This window comes from Rattus rattus, chromosome 4 (assembly GCF_011064425.1).
Source record: "Rattus rattus isolate New Zealand chromosome 4, Rrattus_CSIRO_v1, whole genome shotgun sequence".
In the NCBI taxonomy this organism is placed as follows: Eukaryota; Metazoa; Chordata; class Mammalia; order Rodentia; family Muridae; genus Rattus; species Rattus rattus.
The window spans coordinates 19658809-19680250 of record NC_046157.1 but is presented as its reverse complement, the minus strand read 5'-3'; the positions used below and the strand labels follow the sequence as shown (position 1 = coordinate 19680250).

Here is a 21442-nt window from a genome sequence, read left to right as displayed (position 1 = left end):
AGGATTTCAATCACTATGTAGATTAAGAGGAGGAAAGACTAGACACCCCTGCTTTGTTCCTCATATGACTCAAAACTGGAAGAGACCCTATTGTAGAAATGAAAGGGGGCTGGTGGGAGGCCAGGAAAGGCAATGACTAAATATGGTTAAAGTACATAATGCTTTTGTATAAAATGTGATTGTGAAACCCATGGATTTCCACAGCGAATATGCACTAATTAAAAAAAAGAGAGTTGAAACTCCTTAAAATCCAAAATAAATAAATAAATAAATAAAAACCAAAACCAAACCAAACTAACCAAACTACAAAACAAAACAGAAACAAAAACAAAACAAACAAAATCCCCAAACATTCAATTGGAACTGGCCACGTTAACCTTAATTATCTTCTTCCCCTGGACCATATAACCCTGAATCTACAAAATGCTACCCAGACAGCAGAAGAGAGAAGCCAAGAGACTTGTATCCCTTGCCGATGGATCCATGGTGGTTTTCTGGGCATCTGGGAGCAACACCCATCACCACACGACCACTCTCTTACACACCCCAAGGAGAGAGCTATGGGGACAGACCTGACACCTGGACTGTCATCGTGACCTGGCTTCCATCCATGACTTTGAGGTCGGAGAGGCCCTGCAGGAAGATGGGAGCGAAGAGCTTGCTGGGAGCTGGGGGCAGACGGTGCGCCCTCTCTCCTTCGCCGTTCTTTTCTGTGTGGTAGAAATAAAAACAGGACGGAAACACTCAGGCACGCTACAAACACACTAGACGCCATAGCTGTGCTGAAGCTCAGGTCTGACGCATGCTGACAGGCTCTTGGAGATCACGGGTAACAAGGTAGGTCCCGTGTCACTGCCACACATGACAATGCTCAGGTCTGACAGCAGAGACTAAACTGAAGTTCCACAGAGTCCTGTGCAAATGAACTGTGGTTCCTCAGAAGGACCTCAGAGAGGAAGCTCACACTGGACACCTTCATGAAGACTTTTTCCTTTTAAATTCTTTTTACTCTCTAGAAGAAGGGGTACACCCATGAAGTACAAAATCCAAGAGATACCGAAGGGTCTGTGTAAAGTCTCCCTCCCAACCTGGCTCCCAGGCACTGTCTCCCCTGGAACAATAAATGCTCAGTTTCTTCTTAATCTTGCCAGACGTGATATATGCACACAGCACTTAGAGTAAGCAGCTGACTAGTTCTCCTCCTTCTTCTTTCTTCTCCTCCCTACCCCTTCTTACCCCCTTCTTCTTGGTGCTGGGTATCAAATCCGGAATCTCATACAGAAATACATGTGCTACTACCAACTTACGAAGCCCACTTCCTCCTCTTCCTCCTCCTCTGTTTGAAAAATAAACTGAAGCTGGGTATGGCAACACACACCTATAATCGCTACACCGAGGAGGCTGAGAAGGGTGAGTCGGAGGCCAGCTTAGGGTAAGATCATGTCTCAAGTAAACAAAGTCAAACTCTAGGGTGGGATGTGGCTCAGTGATGGAGCAAGTGTCTCGCCTGTGTGTAAAGCATTGGGTTCATCCTACGGCCTCTCTCTCTCTCTCTCTCTCTCTCTCTCTCTCTCTCTCTCTCTCTCTCTCTCTCTCTTTCTTTTACACACACACAAAACTAGAGAGAAAGCATATCAGTGGGTGGCTGCAGCAGGGGGTGGGAGACAGATTAGAGAAGAGCGCTAAGGAATGCCTAAAGGAAACAGAAATGTTCACTTCTTAGGTCAGGGTAAATGTTCCACGGATATTAACATGTCTTCCAAAACCCATTTAAGTGAAACTCCTAAAATACATGCAAGCTTACTGTACCTTCATAAGACATCAGTAAAATCTGGGAGAGGGACAAAGGTAAGTGCTAGCTAAGAAAGGGTGAAGACCAGGACAGCTCTCTGGGTACAAGCCTGGTCCACCTCCTCCGAGGAGATAGTTTTTCACAGAAGAGCTTTTCTGTAGTCTCGCCATCCTCCCCCAAGCTGGCTTCAACCAGTCTCCAGGAGTCGAACCTCTCCTGTAGCTTTTTGCTGTTGTTATTTTCTGGTACTCTAGGGAGTAGGATGAGTAGAGCAGGTGCTACAGTTTGAACTAAAAGGCAGGGTGAACCACAACAAGTTGTTGCTTTTTGATTGTTTGTAGTACGTGGTATCAAATCAAAGTCTGAGATAGGCAAATGTTCTACTTGATCCCTGGGAGTCACAATGAAATTTCACTCTCCATATGGAGGAACTAGAAAGGGGTCCTCCAACGGGTGATTAGGTCATGGAGACACCACCCCTATGAAGGGATCAAAGTGTTTCTCAAGAAACTGGTAAAGTTCTTTGGGTACTGGATTAGTTCTCTCTAGAGTGAATTAAGTCTCACAGACTTGGATTAGTTCATGTGAGAATGGGGAGTTCTAGTGTGAACCTGGTACCTGTACAGGTGGTTTTTAGCACACGCTATCACATGTACAGACTTCTAGTGCTCCTCAGCCATGACAGGACAGAGCATGAAGCTTCTACAGAGATCTTTGTGACCTCTAGAGCTAGGAACTAAGATAAACCTCTTTACAAATTATCTGCCTATGGGTATTTTGTTACAACAGAAACCAGACTGATACAATGGAATGTCTCTAATTTAAAAAGCAAAGTTTCAAGGGAGGACTCTAGTATTTTGGGTCTCCACCCCCAAAGGGAAGCAAATTCCCAGCTTTCTTTCAAACTATAGGACTTTGGGGCTAGTTTCCAGGGTGTCTGTCTTCTCTACCAGGTTAAGGTTGAACTCACAACATGCTAATTTTTACTTGTGGCTACAGAAAGCAAAGCTCTCCCAGCCCAGCCTCTGGGACCATGGAGGGATAAGGCTCAGAGGGTTGAATAAAGGTCAGAATAAAGCTTTGTCAGAGTGGCCGCAGCAGGGACAATAAGGAGCAGGCGCAAGAGTAACTTAGACAGGTCTGCCCTGCCCCACCTCTGCCCACCAGGTTGCATTCTTGGTCCCTGCCCATATTTTGGGGATTGCCTTTCGATGGAGTGCAGCTGCCGGTGGAGTATTGGCAGGAGGCTGTGAGAGTGGACTTAGGGAGCCTGTACTGGAAACACAGATCTATCTACCTCATGTAGCCTAGGCAGCTGTGGTCAAGAAAGCTGGCTGCCTCTGGAGGGTTGAGGGATTTCCTGTTGTGCACAGACTGAGAGGGCTGGAAGACAAAATGTTTTCCCTCCTCAGAGGACTCTCTGTTCCTGAATCTCTGCCTCACAGCCCAAGCCATGGAGCTCCAGACAGATGGATGAGAACTTCTGGGTACCACAGGAGCATTCAAATCCCAATGTGCTCACCTTTCTGCTGGTGGCTGTCTGCTCTTCTAGGCTGGGTCATTCTTTCTCAGTTCTTCCCTTGCCTGCTCTCTCACCCGGGGCTCCGGGAAAGCCACAGGACTCTGGATCCTGGCTGATGGAGTCTAGAGATCTGTTTACGCCACCCAACCTGCCCTGGGAGCTAAGAGGGATGGGGGACAAAGGGCGAGAGCTGCACCCCAACATGGCAGCATGTTGGATCTAAGGCCTGAGTGTCTGTGTCTTGGATGTGGACAAGAGACATGTCTTAGTTTCTACTGCTGTGATAAAATGCCATGCGCCAAAACCAAATTAGGAAGGAAACTTTGTGTTTCCCCCCCCCAGTGTATAACTCTCAGGTCTCACTCCATCTCTATGGAAAGTCAGGACAGAAACTCAAAGCAGGAACTGAAACAGAGGCCACGGAGAAACGCTGCTTCCTGGTTTGTTCTTATGGCTGGTTTAGTGTGTGCTTTCTTATTCCATCCAGGACCACGTGACTAGGGGCAGCACCACCCACAGTGGGCCGGGCTCTCTAGACACCAATCGTCTACAGGTTGATTTTTATGGAGGTTATTTTCTCAGTTGAGGTTACCTCCTCTCTGGAGGACTCTAAGTTGTGACAACTGGATAAAAACGAGACAAAACAACAACAAACTAGCCAGGACAGGCAGAAACCTGAGGCTTGGAGCCAGATCTGGATCATACATAGGTCTCTGCCTCTACCTGAAGCCGCACTTCCTTGCCTGTCTCTAGGGTTGTCTCAGGGATTCAGGGAGTTTTGAAGACAGAATGTGAAACCAATGTGTGCAACCACAGTGCTGGTGAGCTCCCGTGCTTCCCTGTAAACCTACTATACGCAGCAAAGGATCAGAAGCTGAAAATGCACTTGGTGAACAGCCCTCCAGAGTCTTCCCAGCTCAGCGGCACAGCTCACTGTAGGGGACTGGCTGTTTGGTCTTGGGGGTCACATTGCTGACATTTTGGGGTCACAATACTGACTGGGTCTCTTCACTCCTTACCATTGCTCACACCGCCAGCTCAGGAAATGCTTGAATTCAAAATTTAAAATTTGAGGCGGGTTTCCACCAGATGCTTATGTATTCACAACAATATAAAGTTGAAAATCCCGAGTTGAACCTCCCTAAGACATTGTCCACACTCATTACCAATGGCATTTGTAGTCGTCTCCTGAGGACTGGCTGACTCTGGCCTGCCTAGAGTCACACAGGGGACCTATCAGCATCCTAAGAAGCCGTGGATCCTGAGCCCTCCATGACGATTATGTTTGACTCGTATGCTTGCTTGTTTGTAAGTGGCCCAAAGCGAGTTCTGTGATGTCATGCTTAGAGACACCATGGGGCAGATCTCAAAGTAAATCAATGGGACTTTGCTGAACCTTCCCAAGAGAGGAATCAGAAGAACCAGCTTGGGGTTAGGACGTGGAGTGGCTACCACTCTTTCTTTCCTTTAGTCCTACAGGGACCATGGAAAGAAGAATGGAATGTTGGGAATTAATTTGCTCTCCAGCCTGCAGGTTGGCACTCTTGTTTGTTTTGAATCCCTCCAGCAGGTGCGGGGTAAATCACGCAGGATCTGAGTTCAGGGCAGTGAACAGCTGTCAATAAGCCCAACTTCTTCATGGGGTGAGAAAATGGCCAACCTTCCAATGAACATGGGTTGCACTGGGACTAAGACAACAGGGAGGGCCTTGGCTTCCCAGCAAACGACTTCCTTTACACACCCTGAGAAAAGGAGCCTGCACTAATTTCCTGGATCCCCAGTCCCAAGCCACTGCCTACTGTACTTGGCACTCGCCCAGGCCTCCTGAGGGCAAGGCAGGGCACACCACAGATGCCTCTCCAAAGGGAATCAGCACTCTCCATTGATGACCACAGCAAGCTGTGGCAGTGCCACAGACAACAGCACATTGCAGCTCACTCATAAAGCAGATTTTTGACTGCTGAGAAAAAGCAGAGTGGAGCCCAGTCAGGCAAAAGGGGGACTGTGAACGTTCATTATTACCAACGACTAAAACACAAATAGATGAGTATAGGGTGTACTGTGATCCCACTGCAGGACTTTTAGATGACCCAAAGAAACTATGTCAAAACAGCTGTGGGCTGGGGGTGTGGCTTGGTTGGTAGAGTGCATGACTTAAGCCAAGTTCAACTCCCAGAACCACATAAAGCTCATAAAGCTGGGTATAATAGTGCATGCTCATGAAGGCCAACAGTCTAGAGAGAGAGGCAGGAGGATCAGGAATTCAGATTCATTTGCCTCAGCTACACAATGAGTTCAAGGCCTGTCTCAAAAGAGCCTACACCGATATGTAATACCAGTCATTATGTATAAACAATTTGCTTTCTTGAATCCCACTGGTTGTTTTGATTGAGCAGAGTCAATCAACAGCAGCCATGGAGGTAAAGCTGGAAGAGTTCTTGGCAAGACTTAGGGCAAGCACACTCCCATTTAAGGGAGGAAGGTGGGCTTTCTGGTGTCCCAGGGCTGCAGTGGCCAAGAGGCATGAGAATACAAAGGACTGGACCAGGTTTCTTGCTTTCTCTCTGGGGACCTAAGAACAGGGCAGGTCATCCAAATACTACCTGTTATGGTTTGTATAAGCTCGGCCCAGGGAGTGGAATGATTAGAAGGTGTGGCTCTGTTGGAGTAGGTGTGGTCCCGTTGGGGTAGGTGTGGCCTTGTTAGAGTAGGTGTGTCACTGTGGGTGTGGGCTTTAAGACCCTCATCCTAGCTCCCTGAAAACCAGTATTCTGCTAGCAGCCTTCAGATGAAGATGTAGAACTCTTAGCTTCTCCTGCACCATGCCTGCCTGGGTGCTGTCGTGTTCCCACCTTCATGATAATGGACTGAACCTCTGAACCTGTAAGTCAGCCCCAATTAAATGTTGTTCCTTATAAAACTTGCCTAGGTCATAGTGTCTGTTCACAGCAGTAAAACCCTAACTAAGACACTACCCAAATACTGTGCCCATGCCCAGGGCCAGGACTGCCTGTTAGCTCAGAGATCCTTTACTCTGGGAATGTCTTGCTTTGAGGTCATAATAGGAAGCCAGCCTCAGGGGTGAGAGATCTCCAGCTTTCTTCATGTGGAAGTCGGGGCACTGTCCTCCCACAGTACACAGACGCCAAGGGAGTGATTACTGGGGCCAGGGGTGGATACCCTGTATCCAGCTCCAGAGGGGCTAGACTAAATATACCCGGCTTTTCCCACCACTGTGCTTCCTGTTCCTGCTGAGAGCAAGCCCGGGAGAGGAGAGGCCGGCGTTCTGGAGTCTGGAGGTACTCACTAGTCTAAGACTAACCGTCCAAGGTGAGTTTATCTTGCTCTAGGTTTTGGTTCCCATGTCCCACATTGAACTGAGTGCCACTGTTCTACTGAGAGAAGGGACAGGCTCAGCCCGTCCTTGAGAAGACATGAACTATGATCAAGGAGGAGTGGCTGATAAGATAGCTCAGAAGCATGTGAAAATGATGCCGTACGGTTGAAAGTTGTATGAAATGCACTGCAGCAAGCCACCCTGTCTGTCTACACAATTGTGTTTTTCCTTTCAGAACTCCCCCTCGAAAACCCCAACCAACAGCGTGACTTCAGTTCAAGAACAAACGCAACGTTCTGAAAAACTCTGGAGAAAATTCAGTGCCCACGGGTTGAAGTAGCTCGTTGTGTCGTGTGCTCACCTGGTCCAGAACAATAAGCAGTACCAGCTGCTCCCTAAACATAAGCCAGAAAAGCCCTCAGCTCCTCCTGGACCTGGGAGGAAGAGCCTTCCACAGCCTTCGTCCAGGAGGCTGGTCCTGGGTGCATTGTCTCTTGGTTTACTCTAACAAATTTCCTTCTTTCTCCCTCTACTGTCCTTCCACAACCTTCTATGAGTTTAGTAGGCAAAATAGCTTGATTCTGAATTTCTTACGACCATCATCACCCCCACCCCCACCCCTGGACAACGTATGCTGGCCAGCCTGCTGCTCTCCAATGTCCCGAGTTTATGGATCCAAAAGTGTGTTCAATGAACATGCCCGGCTTCATCTTGAATCTACTGAAGAATCTCTTTAGTCCTTGAACATGAACCATTTTCCTTAGCTACCACAATGCAAAATGCCATTCCAATAGCGAACTGGATTCCCTCTCAACCCCGTTATTCAATGGAAATTCAAAAAAGTCACCAACAGAGGGGCATCTATAGCCAATCTCCCCCCTTCTTTGACTTGGTGCTCAGATCGCAGTGTGTGTGGTGGCTTCATCAGGGACCAGTGCCTCCTCTCCCACACTCCAGGGCTTGGTTTCTTGGCCTTGCAGGAAGGCAGCCCAGCCCCTTCCCATTTCCAGGGCACTTGGCACGCTGTAAATCCCTAGGGAGGTAACTTTGAAATTCCCTTTCAACAGAAGTCTGTGCCCTAATCCGACAGAGCCTTCTTGGAAAGTCAGTCAGCTCAAGGACTACTTTGATGGCATTTTTGACCTTTCTTCCCCCTGCTGACTTCTCAGAACCAAAGAAGCAAGTGGGAAGAAATGTGTTCAAGGAAGAGAGCAAATGGGACGAGACGCATGGCGTCTCCAAAATGATCTGACCAGTAATGACGGGCTGCTAAACGAGAGGCAGGGCCACTACAACCCCAGCCTTCTTAAGGGCTTAGAAGTTGTAACCACACTAAACAGGCGGGCACAACAGCCAACCCCGCAGAGTTGTTTGCCCGTGAGGTCTGGAAACTGCACTGCTGTTTGTGCTGTCCTAACTGGGGCACGTTTTGCCACTGGGAACACAAGGCTTTCATTCTGGATGGTATTTTTGGTCAAGGTCTGCAAGCCAGGAAATGGGGGCCTATGGTCTACAGAGGGCTGTAAAACTGGACAGTTATGAGCCTCTATAATTGTCCAATTAGTAAAGTGAAGCGCCAGCTCGGAGCTCTGTACCAGAAGCACACATCCTGGCCTGCAAGCCTCCACGCAGTGTGAAGGTCCCAGCCTGAAGAAAATGACAAGCTGGGGTACACGGACACCACTTAACTCACTGCTTAAGTTTCAAAGGCCGTGAGCAGATGCTCGGGCGGACCAAGGTTCTCAGGACAGCTTTAAAAAGCAGGCTACAGACAATGCTGCCTCTCCTCCTTCAAGGAGTCTCTCTTTAGCCAGTATGAGGGTCAGAAAGACAGCCAGTATGCTCGGCGGACAGAGGGCAGGGTCCATGACTTACGCCAGCAGACAGATGGTATAAGGTCCACATTACATGTACACAGTTGGGATGAGCAGAGGAGGAGGATAGGAGAGGCCGCATGCCTAGGCGTTCAGAGTCAAGAACTTGGTTGCCTTAGAGGGACCTGGTTTCTTCACTAGGGACTCTTCTTCAAACAAACCCTCTAGCAAATGTCCTCATAAAATATATTTCCACATCCAATTTCTTTTTACCTAACCCACATTTTATGTCCTTATGTACCCCGTGCAGGCTCAGCATGCCTTTAGTTAAACAAACAAACCATTAGTGGAGAAACTATGTCAAAATAGGTACAATTAGCAGATTAGCAATTCATCTTGCTGCTTAAGAATTTAGCCTTGGCATAGATACTGTGTGTGTGTGTGTGTGTGTGTGTGTGTGTGTGTGTGTGTGTGTGTGTTGGTGTGTGTGTGTGTGTGTGTGTGTGTGTGTGTGTGTGTGTGTTGGTGTGTGTGGGTGTGTGTGTGTGTGTGTGTGTGTGTGTGTGTGTGTATGTGTGTGTATGTGTGTACGTGTGTGTGTATGTGTATGTGTGCGTGCGTGCATGCGTGTGTGTGTGTGTGTGTCTGTGTGTGTGCCTGCGTGTGTATAGGAGAGTATGTGTGTAGGCATGTGTGTGGTGTAATTTGAAAATATCCTAGCCTAAGGAAGTCCCCTGCCCAGGACTCAGACTTGATAATACAGAGAGCTATTAACTGTTTCTGGATCTTCCAGGACACTGCAGGAACCTGGATTCATCCATTCTGGATGGGGAGGGAAGACTATGTGGCCTGGTTAATAATGGGGAAGCAGGCACCTTTGATGAGGGCTGTTGATAGCTGATTTGCAGGTCTCTTAGAATCGTACTAGAGCACTGAGATCTTGGATGACTGGGGAAGTTGAGGTAATACGTCCCCGCATGTGGGGAAGTCTTATTGACCTCACTGCTCTCTCAGTCACTGCTCGCCTGCTCCCAGGGGCTCCCAGGACAGGCCCTGTGCTAAATACAATATCGGGAGGCCAACAGGAAGACCGTAGATGCTTAAACCTTGAGGGCCTGCAGAACATGACTCTCTCCGGCAATGTTCTGCCAGTCTGTTCACCTGGCTCCAGTCAGTGGGCATCTTGAGTCGGCTGGTGTTGCTCCCACCCCAGGGCTTAAGTACTTGCTGTGTTGCCTGCTGCCTGCTGCCTGCTGCCTGCTGCCTGTTGCCTGCTGCCTGTTGCCTGCTCCTGCTGCCTGTTGCCTGCTGCCTGCTGCCTGCTGCCTGCCTAGAACAACATCCAGCACAGGGATGTGAGGATGGCAGATAAGCCCGGAAAGACATCTTCAGATCTCTTCATTTCCCTAAGAGCATGCATCGGCCTGTGACGTCAAGCTGGGTCTTGACGGCTGCCTCCATCTCCACCAGAGGGCAAGAGTGGGGCCTTTGTCTGACCTGTGCCTTACAGTGTCCCCAGACCAGATGAATGCAGGTCCTTTGCAAAGATTTTGGTAAGTCAGGGCAACAAGAGACACGGGGTGTTAACAGGCTTATTCTGAGGTGAGTAAGGAAGGCTTCTGGGAGAAAGTGACATCAAGAACTAGAGTGACATCTGAACGCCTGTGAAATCTTGACCAAAGGCTAAGGAGACGAGAAAGAGTCCCCGTGTCTTCCCTAAGTCTCAGAAAGAGCTGGGGGGGTGGGGGTGGGGTGGGGGTGAGGGGGGGGTGGGGTGGGGGGTGGATTGCACCGTGGCTGCAGAATCAGTTCCTCGATGGAAAGAATGGCAAGTAGAGGGCAATGTATTGCTGCACTGCGACACCTTGTGGTCAGAGCCTTGAGGTGCGGCACGGGAGCCTGTGCCCTAAAGTTGGTCTCAATCTGTTTCTGATTTGGAGCTGTGCAGCCCAGGCTGACCTTGAACTTCCAATCCTCCCTGTTCTTTACCTAGCAGACAGACAGATAATACCTCAGCGGGTTGATTCTTTCATAAAAGCACTTCCTGGACATTCTTGTTCAAAGTTTGGACACTCATCGTCACGGCACATGTGGAACATCCCGCGCGGACAAGGCACGGCCCATCTATTTAATCCCCACGGTGCCAGTGCTCCCAGGTCACAGAGGAAGGTGGTGCCTGGAGAGTTGACACCCAGGTGGCAGGAATAGGAGGTGGTGACTGGAATTCAGGTCAGGCAGCTGGCTTTGTATTCACACTTTGCACCATGCACTCTGAGCACAGAACCAGGCCTGGGTAGCTTTAGGGCAGGATGGAGCAGCAACTGAGGCAGGAGGGAAGACGTCCCCTTAACAACTCCCAGGGGCCCAAAGCCAACACAGCTGCTAAGAAAGTCAGAGTAACTGCAAAGCTAACGCTGGTGGGAGATGCAGTCTGGAACCTCTAAGGCACCTGGGGCAGGGTGCCAGAAATGTCACTGTGCCAGGCTTCCTCTGCCAGCCCTGTGCAGGGAAGGCTGCATCGGGCTCCAGTGTGGTTCTATCTGTCTTGTTTTCCATTTATGGTTCTGCGCCTCAGTCTGACTTGGACAGGACAGCATATCCCCCACCCAGGAGGGCACTCACTCACTGGGCTGCTGACAGCAGATCCAGGGGTCCTGATGGAGTTACACTGCAGCTTTTCTCCTTTTGCTTTAAGACATATTTAGATGGGCAACCATGCAGCCCTCCCCAGCCTTCCCAATACCCTGGAGTTGGGAGAACACCCCAGAGTTCCTCATCCTTCATCTGAAGACACCCCCACACACACACACACACACACACACACACACACACACACACATACACACACACACACACACGGGGGGGCGAGCAAGAGGGAGAGGGAGAGGAGAGGAGAGGAAGAGGGAGAGAGAGGGAGAGAGACTGTTAGCTGAGTCTCTAATTGAAGGCAGACACGGGATTCGTTGTTGATTATCAGAGGAAGCTGTCGATACAAGACTGGGTAAAGTGGCTCAGCCCATTGCACTTTCCTGCCCACTACAGGCTGACTAGCCTCTGGGAAAAGGGAAAAGCTGCTGCCCTAGGCCTGCAAGACCAGGCTGTGAACTTCTGTGCTTTCCTGGAAATCCATACCATGGTCCCCTGAGGGCCCCAGCAGCCATGGCATGAGAACCGTGGAGATAAGTTGGTTCCATGTCTGTACCAGAAAAGCTCTCACGGGCCACTGCTAGCTCTGACCCCAGTGCAGAAGGCTTCCTGGAAGGAAGGGGCAGACGGGTTCACACATGACTCCACATAGAGGCATTTCTTCAGAGAAATCCAAGTCTCTCCTGGCAGATGGATGCACAGGGCAGCAGACACGGGCCACATGTCTGTTAGAGAAGCTCTCTGAGCCCTAGGGAAGGACAGCTCCCTTCCTTCCCCTTATGGCTAGCCTCCAACCTCAGGTCAGGGGAGGAGTACTCTGAGAAAGGCCAGTTATGAGGCGACCTCGGCCTCGGTCCCAGGACCTGGGCTCAGAAACCAGTTTTACCTACGACCCTGTGCTGTCCAAGATCCACTGGCGTCAAGGCCATTAGACCCTTCTGTATAAAACAGGGACAACACTGTCCCCTAAGCTCAGAGTCTCGGTGAGGTGACACAGCTGAGGGGATGAGAGAAGGCAGACGTCCCTTTTCTGTCATGCCATCTCATGCAGCCCCCCCACCCCCAGAATGTGGCTGTTCACACTCCAAGAGCGTCCTACTGTGAGGCCTGAATTTGGTGGGGGACAAAAGAAATGAGGTGTAGTTTTTTGCTTGGTTGACAGGGGCGACAGGCACAGTCTACCCAGACCAAGCATCCAGCAGATACAGACACTGTTAGGAGCTGGGGACACAAATGGAGGAAAGGTGAGACCAGGCTTACCTGCGGCCTGGACACCTTCCCTTCCTATAAACAGCCACCGTGAATATCCACAGCCCAGCAGGGTCAGTGGAGCCTACAATTCCTGGAGACTCCTGAGGACTAAGTGCTGGGTGACCAATGGATGACTGTGATAATCAGGTTGCTTGGCAACAGGGTGGTGTGGTTGAAAGCAAGCGTGGATGGGGGAAGGGCAGGGTCGGGGTAGGTGAGGAAAACCCTGTGACTGTCAGGTGTCTCAGGAACTGCTTCCTCACTAGCCCCTGAGGGCAGAGTCATCCGTGAGGCCCCTGCGTGTTAATGACACGTGAATACCCTCCTGAAGTCTTGCAGTGCCCACGACCCAGTGAGGACAAGGGATGGGGAGCAGACTCCCATTCCTGGGGATCCCCAGAGACCATCTCTTCCATCTGCCTGCCTTCATGGTCAGGTCAGGGCCTTCCCCTCCCCTCCCCTTCTTCTTTGCTTTCTTTTTTCCTTCCTTTCATTCGGAACAGGGTCTTGCTTTCTATATATCTCAGGTTGGCCTGGAAATCAGGATTGTCCTGCCTCATGCTCTCTAGCGCTGGAAAGTCAGGTGGCCACTGTGTGCCTGCACTCAGGACTTTCTGTGTAAAAGTCCTTTGTCCCTAGATGTTTCAGCAGCCCCTCTGCTCCATAGCTGCCTGCCAGAAACCACAATTCCACTTAGAGTTCTGCTCCTTGGATTTGGCCGGCAATCGTATGGTCTTATAAAAACATTCTTTCTTCAATGCCTTCAGGTGTCTGTAGGAGGAAATGCATCTAGCAACATGCTTGAAAGATCCTACCTTGGACCGTGACCGTGGCACTGCAGGACACCTGCCCCAAGGCATTCTCAGCCAGGCAGGTGTAGGTGCCACAGTCCTCAGGCAGGGCATCCTGGATGTGGAGCTCGGCCTCGCCAGCCTCACAGATGGAGCGAGCAAACTGGATGGGCTGCCCTGCAGAGGGAAGCATAGAAAGGGCTCAGACCAGGAGCACATGGTGGAGGGGACTAGCCCTGACCCCAGCTGGGCAACTTGGGTCGGCCCCAATCCATGGAGGACAAGAGCAGGCCTGAAAAGACAGGGCAGAGTCACTCTGGAAGAATTTGGCATGGCGGGGCGGCAAGGACAGACAGTTGGCATTTTGGGGTAATCTCTATTCCACACTTGGGAAGAATCCTGCAAGGTCTTTTGGTTCATAGCCCAGGCTGAGACAGAATAGACCTCACCCAGACTGGGCATGCGGCTCTCCGCTCCTTTGAGATGTCTCCAGAAATAACCATTCCACTTCCCATCATAGATATTGATCAGAAAGCAAAGCAGCAGCCCCACCCTAATATCATTTCCTCTGTGCAATAAACTATGCTTCAGTATTCAAGAAAGAGAGAAACACAGAGAATGGGAAATGAATGCCACTTCTACTAGAAACCCTCTTCCTATGCAGTCCTACATGGCAACGGGTTGTAAGCAGTTAGCGTCAGGGCTGCTCACAACACTGCGTGCTCTAAAACTTTATCATTCTATAACGGAACCTTTGTTTATAGGGAAATAGTCTGTCTCCTTACTGAAGAGTCTGGTCTGCTAGCAGGAATGTGTCCCTCTGCCATATAGGAAGCAACTGTCAGTTCCTTCTCTTGCCAGGCCCCCAGTCCTAGTTTGCACCTCATAAAATTAAGGGTGGGAGGCAGGAGAGGCAGGCAGTTTAGTGAGGAACAGCCCTCCCCACAAAGCAATGTTTTCTTCTGCTTATAACAACACTTCATGTCTCCAGGACAGCTTAGCAGAGACTGCCAAGGAAGGGGGTGGGGAGGTAGTGGGGGAGGGGTGGGAAAAGAACCTTCCCAATCCATTGCACTCCATAAAAGTGTGACTGGGAGGGGTGGAGAGAGGGAGGAAAGGCAGGGGCCAGAATCTTACCATTGAAAGGACTGACTCCCCTTCCCTTTTATTTTTCTAACAATGACACCCCTAAAACCTGAGATCACCAGCATGCTACATGACTGTCGCCAGCCTGTCTCCTCTGTCCCAACATGTGTGGCAAGCACTAAGAGAGCCTGTCTTTTTGGATGCACAGTCCCCGACTCCTCTAGCTGCGGAAGAAGAGGCTGCTGGTTGGCTCAGAACAAGTCATGATTGAGAGCTAAGAAACTCCCAGTCTAGAGGCTCCTTTGGATGGGTTAGCAGCCACGGAAGGTGAATTTAAGCACTACTGCCCTCTAGTGGGAAAAGTGTGGATAGCCAAAGTCTACGCCATGCTCAATTCCAACTACTTTCAGCAAACATAGCCCATGGTTCAAACCCCATCTGCAGCCTATTATATATGTATATGTGTATGCATATGCATGTATGTGTATATATAATAATTATAATATATAATTATTAAATTATAGCATTTAACTGTTTACAATTATTTAAAATACAGCACATAATTATTACATACTTTATCTAATACATTGTATTGTTAGAACAAATATATATATATATATGTATATGTATATGTATATATATTCTTTGGGAATTTCATTCAATGTACTTTGGTCATGGTCTTCCCAACTGCCCCCTTTACGATTACCAGATCCATTCCCACCTCAACCTGCAACTTTGCATCTGTTTTGTTTTGTTTGATTAACTCATGAAGTCCAATCTATGCTGTTCCCAATATATTCTTTGGAATGGGGCATGCTAGGCCTGCCCCTTAAGGGGGTAAACCCTTAAAGAAAACAGATTCTCCCTCCCCCAGAAGCCACCCACTACGATAGCTCTCATTAGCTAGAGGTGGGGCTCATGAGCCCTTCCCTGCTCCATTCTAGAATGTTAACCGGCTGGATCTTGTACAGGTCTCATGCGGGCAGCCACAGCTGCTGTGAGCTCATGAATGCAGCCGTTCTGTGTCGCCTGTTTCAGTCCAGCCCTCTTCTGCTTCTGGATCTTATGGTCTTCTGTCCCATTTTCTGAGGTGGTCCTGAGTCTTGGGATGAACATTACAGAGAGCCCATTTGCGGCTGAGCACTCCAATGACACTCATTTCCTGCGTATGGACCAGCTGTGAGTGTCTGGTAACCACTGTCCACTGCACGAAAGAACTTTTTTGCACTGACTCATGCAATTTGGTTTCACATATCTGGCAAATCAAAAGTGCTATTTAAGTAACATATATATATACACATTAATATATTAAAATGTATTGATCTATATTTTTAATAGAAAAGAAAAAATTCCTGACACGAGGAGATTGCGTGAAATTCTTATTTCAGTGTTACATAGAGAGACCCTGTCTCAAAAACAAAAGTCAAAGAGCTTTACTTAATTATGGAAGTACAATTAACGTCATTAACTTTCCACACTGTCTTAGCGGCACAACGGCGGAGTCGGATAGTCGTTACACAGGTATGTACCCTGGAGACCCAGAAGGATTTACAAACCGGTTTTCTGGAGGAAATGCTCGCTGACCCTTGTTTAGGTTTGCCCAGTCAAAGTGAAGCTGTCACTAAGACCCAAGATTGGCCCTTAGGCTCATAAGGTAAGGTCCGCTCTAGCTGCAAACAGGCTGGGTCCTTGCCGTCAGCCCTAGGGTCCCCCCTAGGACTTTATTTACTTATAGAATTACAATAACATCATAAAGAATCACTAGTTTTTATCCTTAGATCCACCTGCCCCCCCCCAAAAAGGTCAAATTCCTTGTCCACATTCCGATGTGGTTCACTGGATTATCCATCTGCATGCATCAATATTGACTCAGCGAATGTTTATCGATGATCTCCTAGGAGTCTAATCACAAGACACGAAACCGAGCTGCATGTGTGTCTCTGGGCGGGCATCTCACTCCCCACTTTATATATGTGAACAGAGTAAGTCTGTAACAGTTGCCCTGCCAGGCTATCAGCAGTGTTTCCAAAGAGCAGATGAGCTAGGTCAGCTGGTAAGCAGCACAGCCAGTTCCCATGCCTTCTCTTTTCTGCACCTCTGAGGTACACATGGTTCAGAGTGAGAAGAGAGAACTCAGGTGAGCCAAAGGGACAGGAGCAGGGGGAACTCACCATTGAGCAGCCAAGTGACCTGGGGTGCTGGGGTCCCCCGTACAGAGCACCGTAGCACAAAATCCTGGCCTTCAATGACAACACTGTCCTTCAGAACACTAGAGAAGGAAGGGGCTGTCTGCGTCAAGTTCGGCCCTGTGAAGGCAAACAACAGATAGGTCCTCTCAGATCCTAGCTCTCCCACCTGGTGACCAACCTTGCAAGGCAGATACCCCATTGTCCTGGGCCCTGGGCTTCCTCAATAGCTGGCTGTATCTTTCCTACCTTCATCCTCAGGGATGCCAGAGTCCATTCAATACAACTGAAAGGGGAACCTTCCACACTCACAAAGCTCCCTAGTGCTAGGGCGCTCACACTCAGGCCTGCCTTCTTTCCCTGCGACTCAAGCCTCTCCCATCTACTTTTGACATTTGCCCTCTGCTATCCTGATCATCCTGGCAGTGCCTTCTCCCCTCTTTCTGGGTGTGACTCTGTGTTCTGGGTCTCCTCTTCATACATGCACCACTAACTGCACACTCTTACTGCATGGTTCAAATTAGTATCCTACTCGTAGAAACTACGGACCCATGGTGAGAGCATTTCCATTTGAAATTTTTAAAATTATTTTTTCCAATTCCAGGAATGAATCAAATGGCAAAGAGTCATATGTGTTTTCCAAGTGTGGCTTAAGCCCTGTTCTAGGTCAAAGGTTCACAGTGATTGAGGGCAGCACTGTGTACACACACACACACACACACACACACACACACACACACACACACACAAATGAATTTTCTACTCTAAGAGACCTGCCTGCTGAACTTTCCAAGTTCAAACCTTCCACACTATGGATCTGAAAACACTTTAAACTTTAAGGATTTTAATTCAGAGCAGCGGGGATGGGCTGAAGTGATGACTCAGTGGTTAAGAGCATTGACTGCTCTTCCAGAGGTCCTGAGTTCAATTCCCAGCAACCACATGATGGCTCACAACCATCTGTAATGGGATCTGATGCCCTCTTCTGGTGTGTCTGAAGACAGCTAGAGTGTACTCGTATACATTAAATTAGTTAATTAATTAATTAAGTTTTGAAAAGCGAAAGCAATGGGGATAGACTCTGGCTTCTAAACCAGCAGAATCAACAGGGCAACTGGGTTTGGTGATTAGAAGACATAACTGGCACTCCTAGAGGCAAGCTATACAGCACCACAGGGGTTATTGACAGTGCTCATGAACTTGGGGGGACTGTGACAGTCCAGGTACCTTTCTAGCTATGATGGTGACCATACTCTGAGGGCACTATCATCAGCCTCCATCATGGATGAAGCCCATCATTTCCTACAGTCAGATCCACAGTGAAGCAAAGTTCATACCAACTCTGACTCCATGACCTCACTCCCTCTAGACCTCAGGAGGGTAGATGGGTGAGCAGCCACAGGACAGAGCAATGGTGTTTCTGATCAGGCCTGGCACAGAGGAAGGAACAGCTAGCCCAAGGGCTGTAGGAAGACGCCATCTATACCTTCTCTGAGTCATTGTCAGGTCCCCTCAATAGGGAGATGCTACTCAGAGACACTGACAAGATTATACTCCTAGCTGACGTGGGTTTGAAACATGGTATCTTCTATGAGGCACATGTCAAGTAACATACCGGTACTGTAGCTAAGTATTCTCATCTGGAAAGTGGCTGCACCTATGATTATCTATCCAGGCAATTGGGACCGTTCAATAAAATAACACAAGCAATGCAAGGACAGCATTTGACACAAGCCTGTTCTATAGAACAGAGGTTCTCAACCTCTCTAATGCTGCGACCTTTTAATACAGTTCCTCGTCTCGTGGTGACTCCCAACTATACAGGTTATTTTTGTTGTTGTTGCTAGCTCATAACTGCAATTTTGCTGCTGTTATGAGTTGCAATGTAAATGTTTTTGGAGATAGAGGTTTGCCAAAGGAGTCACAACCCACGGGTTGAGAAGTGCTGCTATAGAAACATTCCCTGTGAATGTTTACTGCTCTCATTGAATAGGGAAAGTGCTCGGAAGCTGTACACAGAAGCTGTGCACGGAAGCTGTGCTTGGAAGCTGTGAACAGAAGCTGTGCACAGAAGCAGTGCTCGAGAGCTCTGATCGGAAACTGTGCATGGAAGCTGTGCACAGAAGCAGTGTGCAGAAGCAGTGTGCAGAAGCAGTGTGCAGAGGCTGTGCATGGAAGCTGTGTAGAGAAGCTGTGCATGGAAGCTGTGCACGGAAACAGTGCATGGAGCAAGCACAGTTTGGTGCGAAAGAGTAGAGAGGTCAAGGAAGATCTCAATAGTAACCAAGAAGGAAGAGGTTTCCCTGCGTGGGGGAAGACGGAAGACTAGAGGCAGAGTCATCGCTGCTGGATAAGATGTCCACGGAGCATGGAAGGGATAGAAGAGATGTGAGTCAAGGAAGACAGCCTTTATGCAGTTAGAGGGAGGGGATGCTAAGGAACATACAGGGCACAGACTGTGTCTTGCTAAAGTATTGCCAAGAACAAATGGGAGATTTGCAGTACGGAGTGGTCGCAAGGTAGCTGCATCTTAAGAGGGTAGGGGGATACGGTGTGCTTCTAGAAGAGAGAAACAAAAACCCCCAAACCTCTGCAATCTACTCCATAAAAGCAGAGAGAACGTCATCGCAGATTCTAGATCAAGCTTTCCAAAACACTGGCTATGAACCATGGCTTGAGAAAAGCAAACCCCACCCCCTAAGTTCGCTGGATCTTGGTAAGGACAGCTGACTTAGCAGTCTCTCCTTCTGTGGTGATTTGAAATAAACAAATGGTCCTTGAGTGGCACTATCAGGAGGTATGGCCATGCTGGTGTGGGCGTGGTTTTGTTGGAGGAAGTGTGTTTCCGTCTTCCTGCTGCCTGCCAGTCCAGATGTAGAACTCCCGGCTCCTTCTCCAGCACCAGGTCTGCCTGTGAGCCGCCATGCTTCCCACCATGACAATAACAGACTAAACCTCCGAACTGTAAGCCAGCCCCAAATACATGCTTTCCTTTTTAAGAGTTGCCGTGGTCATGGCGTCTTTTCACAGCAATAGTTCCCTGAGACACCTTCCCTTCCCTTCACCATAGCTCTCCGCAGCTTTGAAAACCAGAAGCAACTATGTGAGTGTGAATATGTATGTGTGTGAGTGTACGTGTGTGTGCATATGTATGAGTGTGTGAGTGTTATATGTGTAAAGCAATCATAATTATATTAGAATATGTCATGAATTAAAGAAGTAGTGATGGGGAGATGTGGGATGAATTGGGGCAGGAGAGAGAAGGGGGTGTAAATGTTCAAATGCAGTGTATTCGTGTATGAAAATTTAAAAAAAGTTATAGTAAAAAATTCCTAGAAAGCAGTCATCCACTGATGACTGGATAAAAGCCACAGGCTGATCCAGACAGTGAGATGTTGTTCAGTTATGAAGGTGAATGAAGCACCGGCAGGAGCTACACAAGGACGAAACCGGGAAACATTCTTCTAAGAGAGAGAAGCCTTTCACAAAAGACCACATGTTAGGGGAGTCTGTTGATACAAATAGAATAGGCAAATCCATAGGGATAGAAAATAAATAATGGTTGTCAGAGCTGGGACCTTGGGAATGGTGGTGTCTGATGTAGGGTGGGATTTGGAGTGATTTTGGTTAGATGGTGGTGATGACCACACAATTCTGTGAATGTGTTAAAATCAGTGAACTACAAGCTTTAAAGGACGACTTTTATGTTATATGACTGATGTCTCAAAATTGCCTACCACATAAACCAGCAAAAATAACAGCAGAGCGACAGGTATATGTGAGAGACAAATTAACCCAAGATGTGGATAAGAAGAAAGAGAGAGAGAGCGAGAGAGAGAGAGAGAGAGAGATAGAGAGAGAGAGAGAGAGAGAGAGATTGATTTTTTTCCTCAAAGATTTAGACAAACTCACAGCAGACAAAGCCACAGGAGAATCTTGGCTCTCCAGACATCTCAGTTGCCTTTGGTAGATCTGAAGACACACATCTGTCCCTAACAAGACTTGGAGCCTTGTGAGCCCTGCCCACGGATGTTCCATCTCCAAAAGAAATGGATAACCTTCCTTGTGAAGAAATTCACCATCAGGTAAAATCCAAGGAGAGAAACAAGCAAGGGGGCTGGAGAGACAGCTCTGTAGTTAGGAATACTTGCTACTCCTAACATCCTTGACAGATGGCTCACAACTGCACGTAACCCCAGTTCCAGAGGAGCCACACCCTCTTCTACTGAGTTATTTCCTGTGGGGATTTTCACATAGACACACAGGTGGAAAGAGATGGAGTGAATCCCTGTGTAGCTGTCACTCACTTCTGTTTATATACACTAGTATTATTTTATTGGTATTCTTGTCCATGCCGTCCAAATGTAAAGTATTTGTATTTTAGGACAAATACAAGAAATCACATAAGTTTCACTGGAGAATAAGTTAAAAGGAAACCATGAGAGCATCACCATGATCTTAAATAATGTATCTCATATTTGTCAACATCTATATTTTTTTCTGATGTCTTGCAAAAGACTTTAAAAATTGTTTCAGGGGCTGGAGAGATGGCTCAGCAGTTCAGAGCACTGACTGCTCTTCCAGAGGTCCTGAGTTCAATTCCCAGCAAGCACATGGTGGCTCATAACTATCTATAATGAGATCTGGTGCCCTCTTCTGGCATGCAGGCATATATGCAAGCTGAACACTGTATACATAATAGATAAATAAATCTTTTAAAAAATTTATTTCAGTCAGAACCCTGCAAAGTTCACAAAAGGTCAACACTGATGTTATTTATAACTTTTGTGCCTCTCTCCTTTCTATTTCCCTGTAATTCATGTATTAAAATAACTTGGCAAAGGTTGTTGGTCTTGTAGAGCTCCCAACTTTGTGTGTTCTACTTGTGATTCTACTACTGTGGTCTTGTTTACCCATGGTTCGATATGAACCTGGGGCCCACAACAGTGCATTTATGTATTTAAAGGGGAAATTTTTAGAAATTAAATTTATTTAGTGTGTGTGCATGTGCGTGCAC

General features: G+C 48.1%; 1 protein-coding gene across 1 annotated transcript in view; it reads right to left on the bottom strand.

Annotated features, from left to right (window-relative positions):
• Positions 1 to 21442, bottom strand: part of Mylk (myosin light chain kinase) — a 180579-nt gene that overhangs the window by 95508 nt on the left and 63629 nt on the right. Inside the window, 3 exon segments of the mRNA XM_032900154.1 lie at positions 573 to 710; positions 13178 to 13330; positions 16411 to 16545. Of these exon segments, the coding sequence (XP_032756045.1) occupies positions 573 to 710; positions 13178 to 13330; positions 16411 to 16545 (426 nt within the window).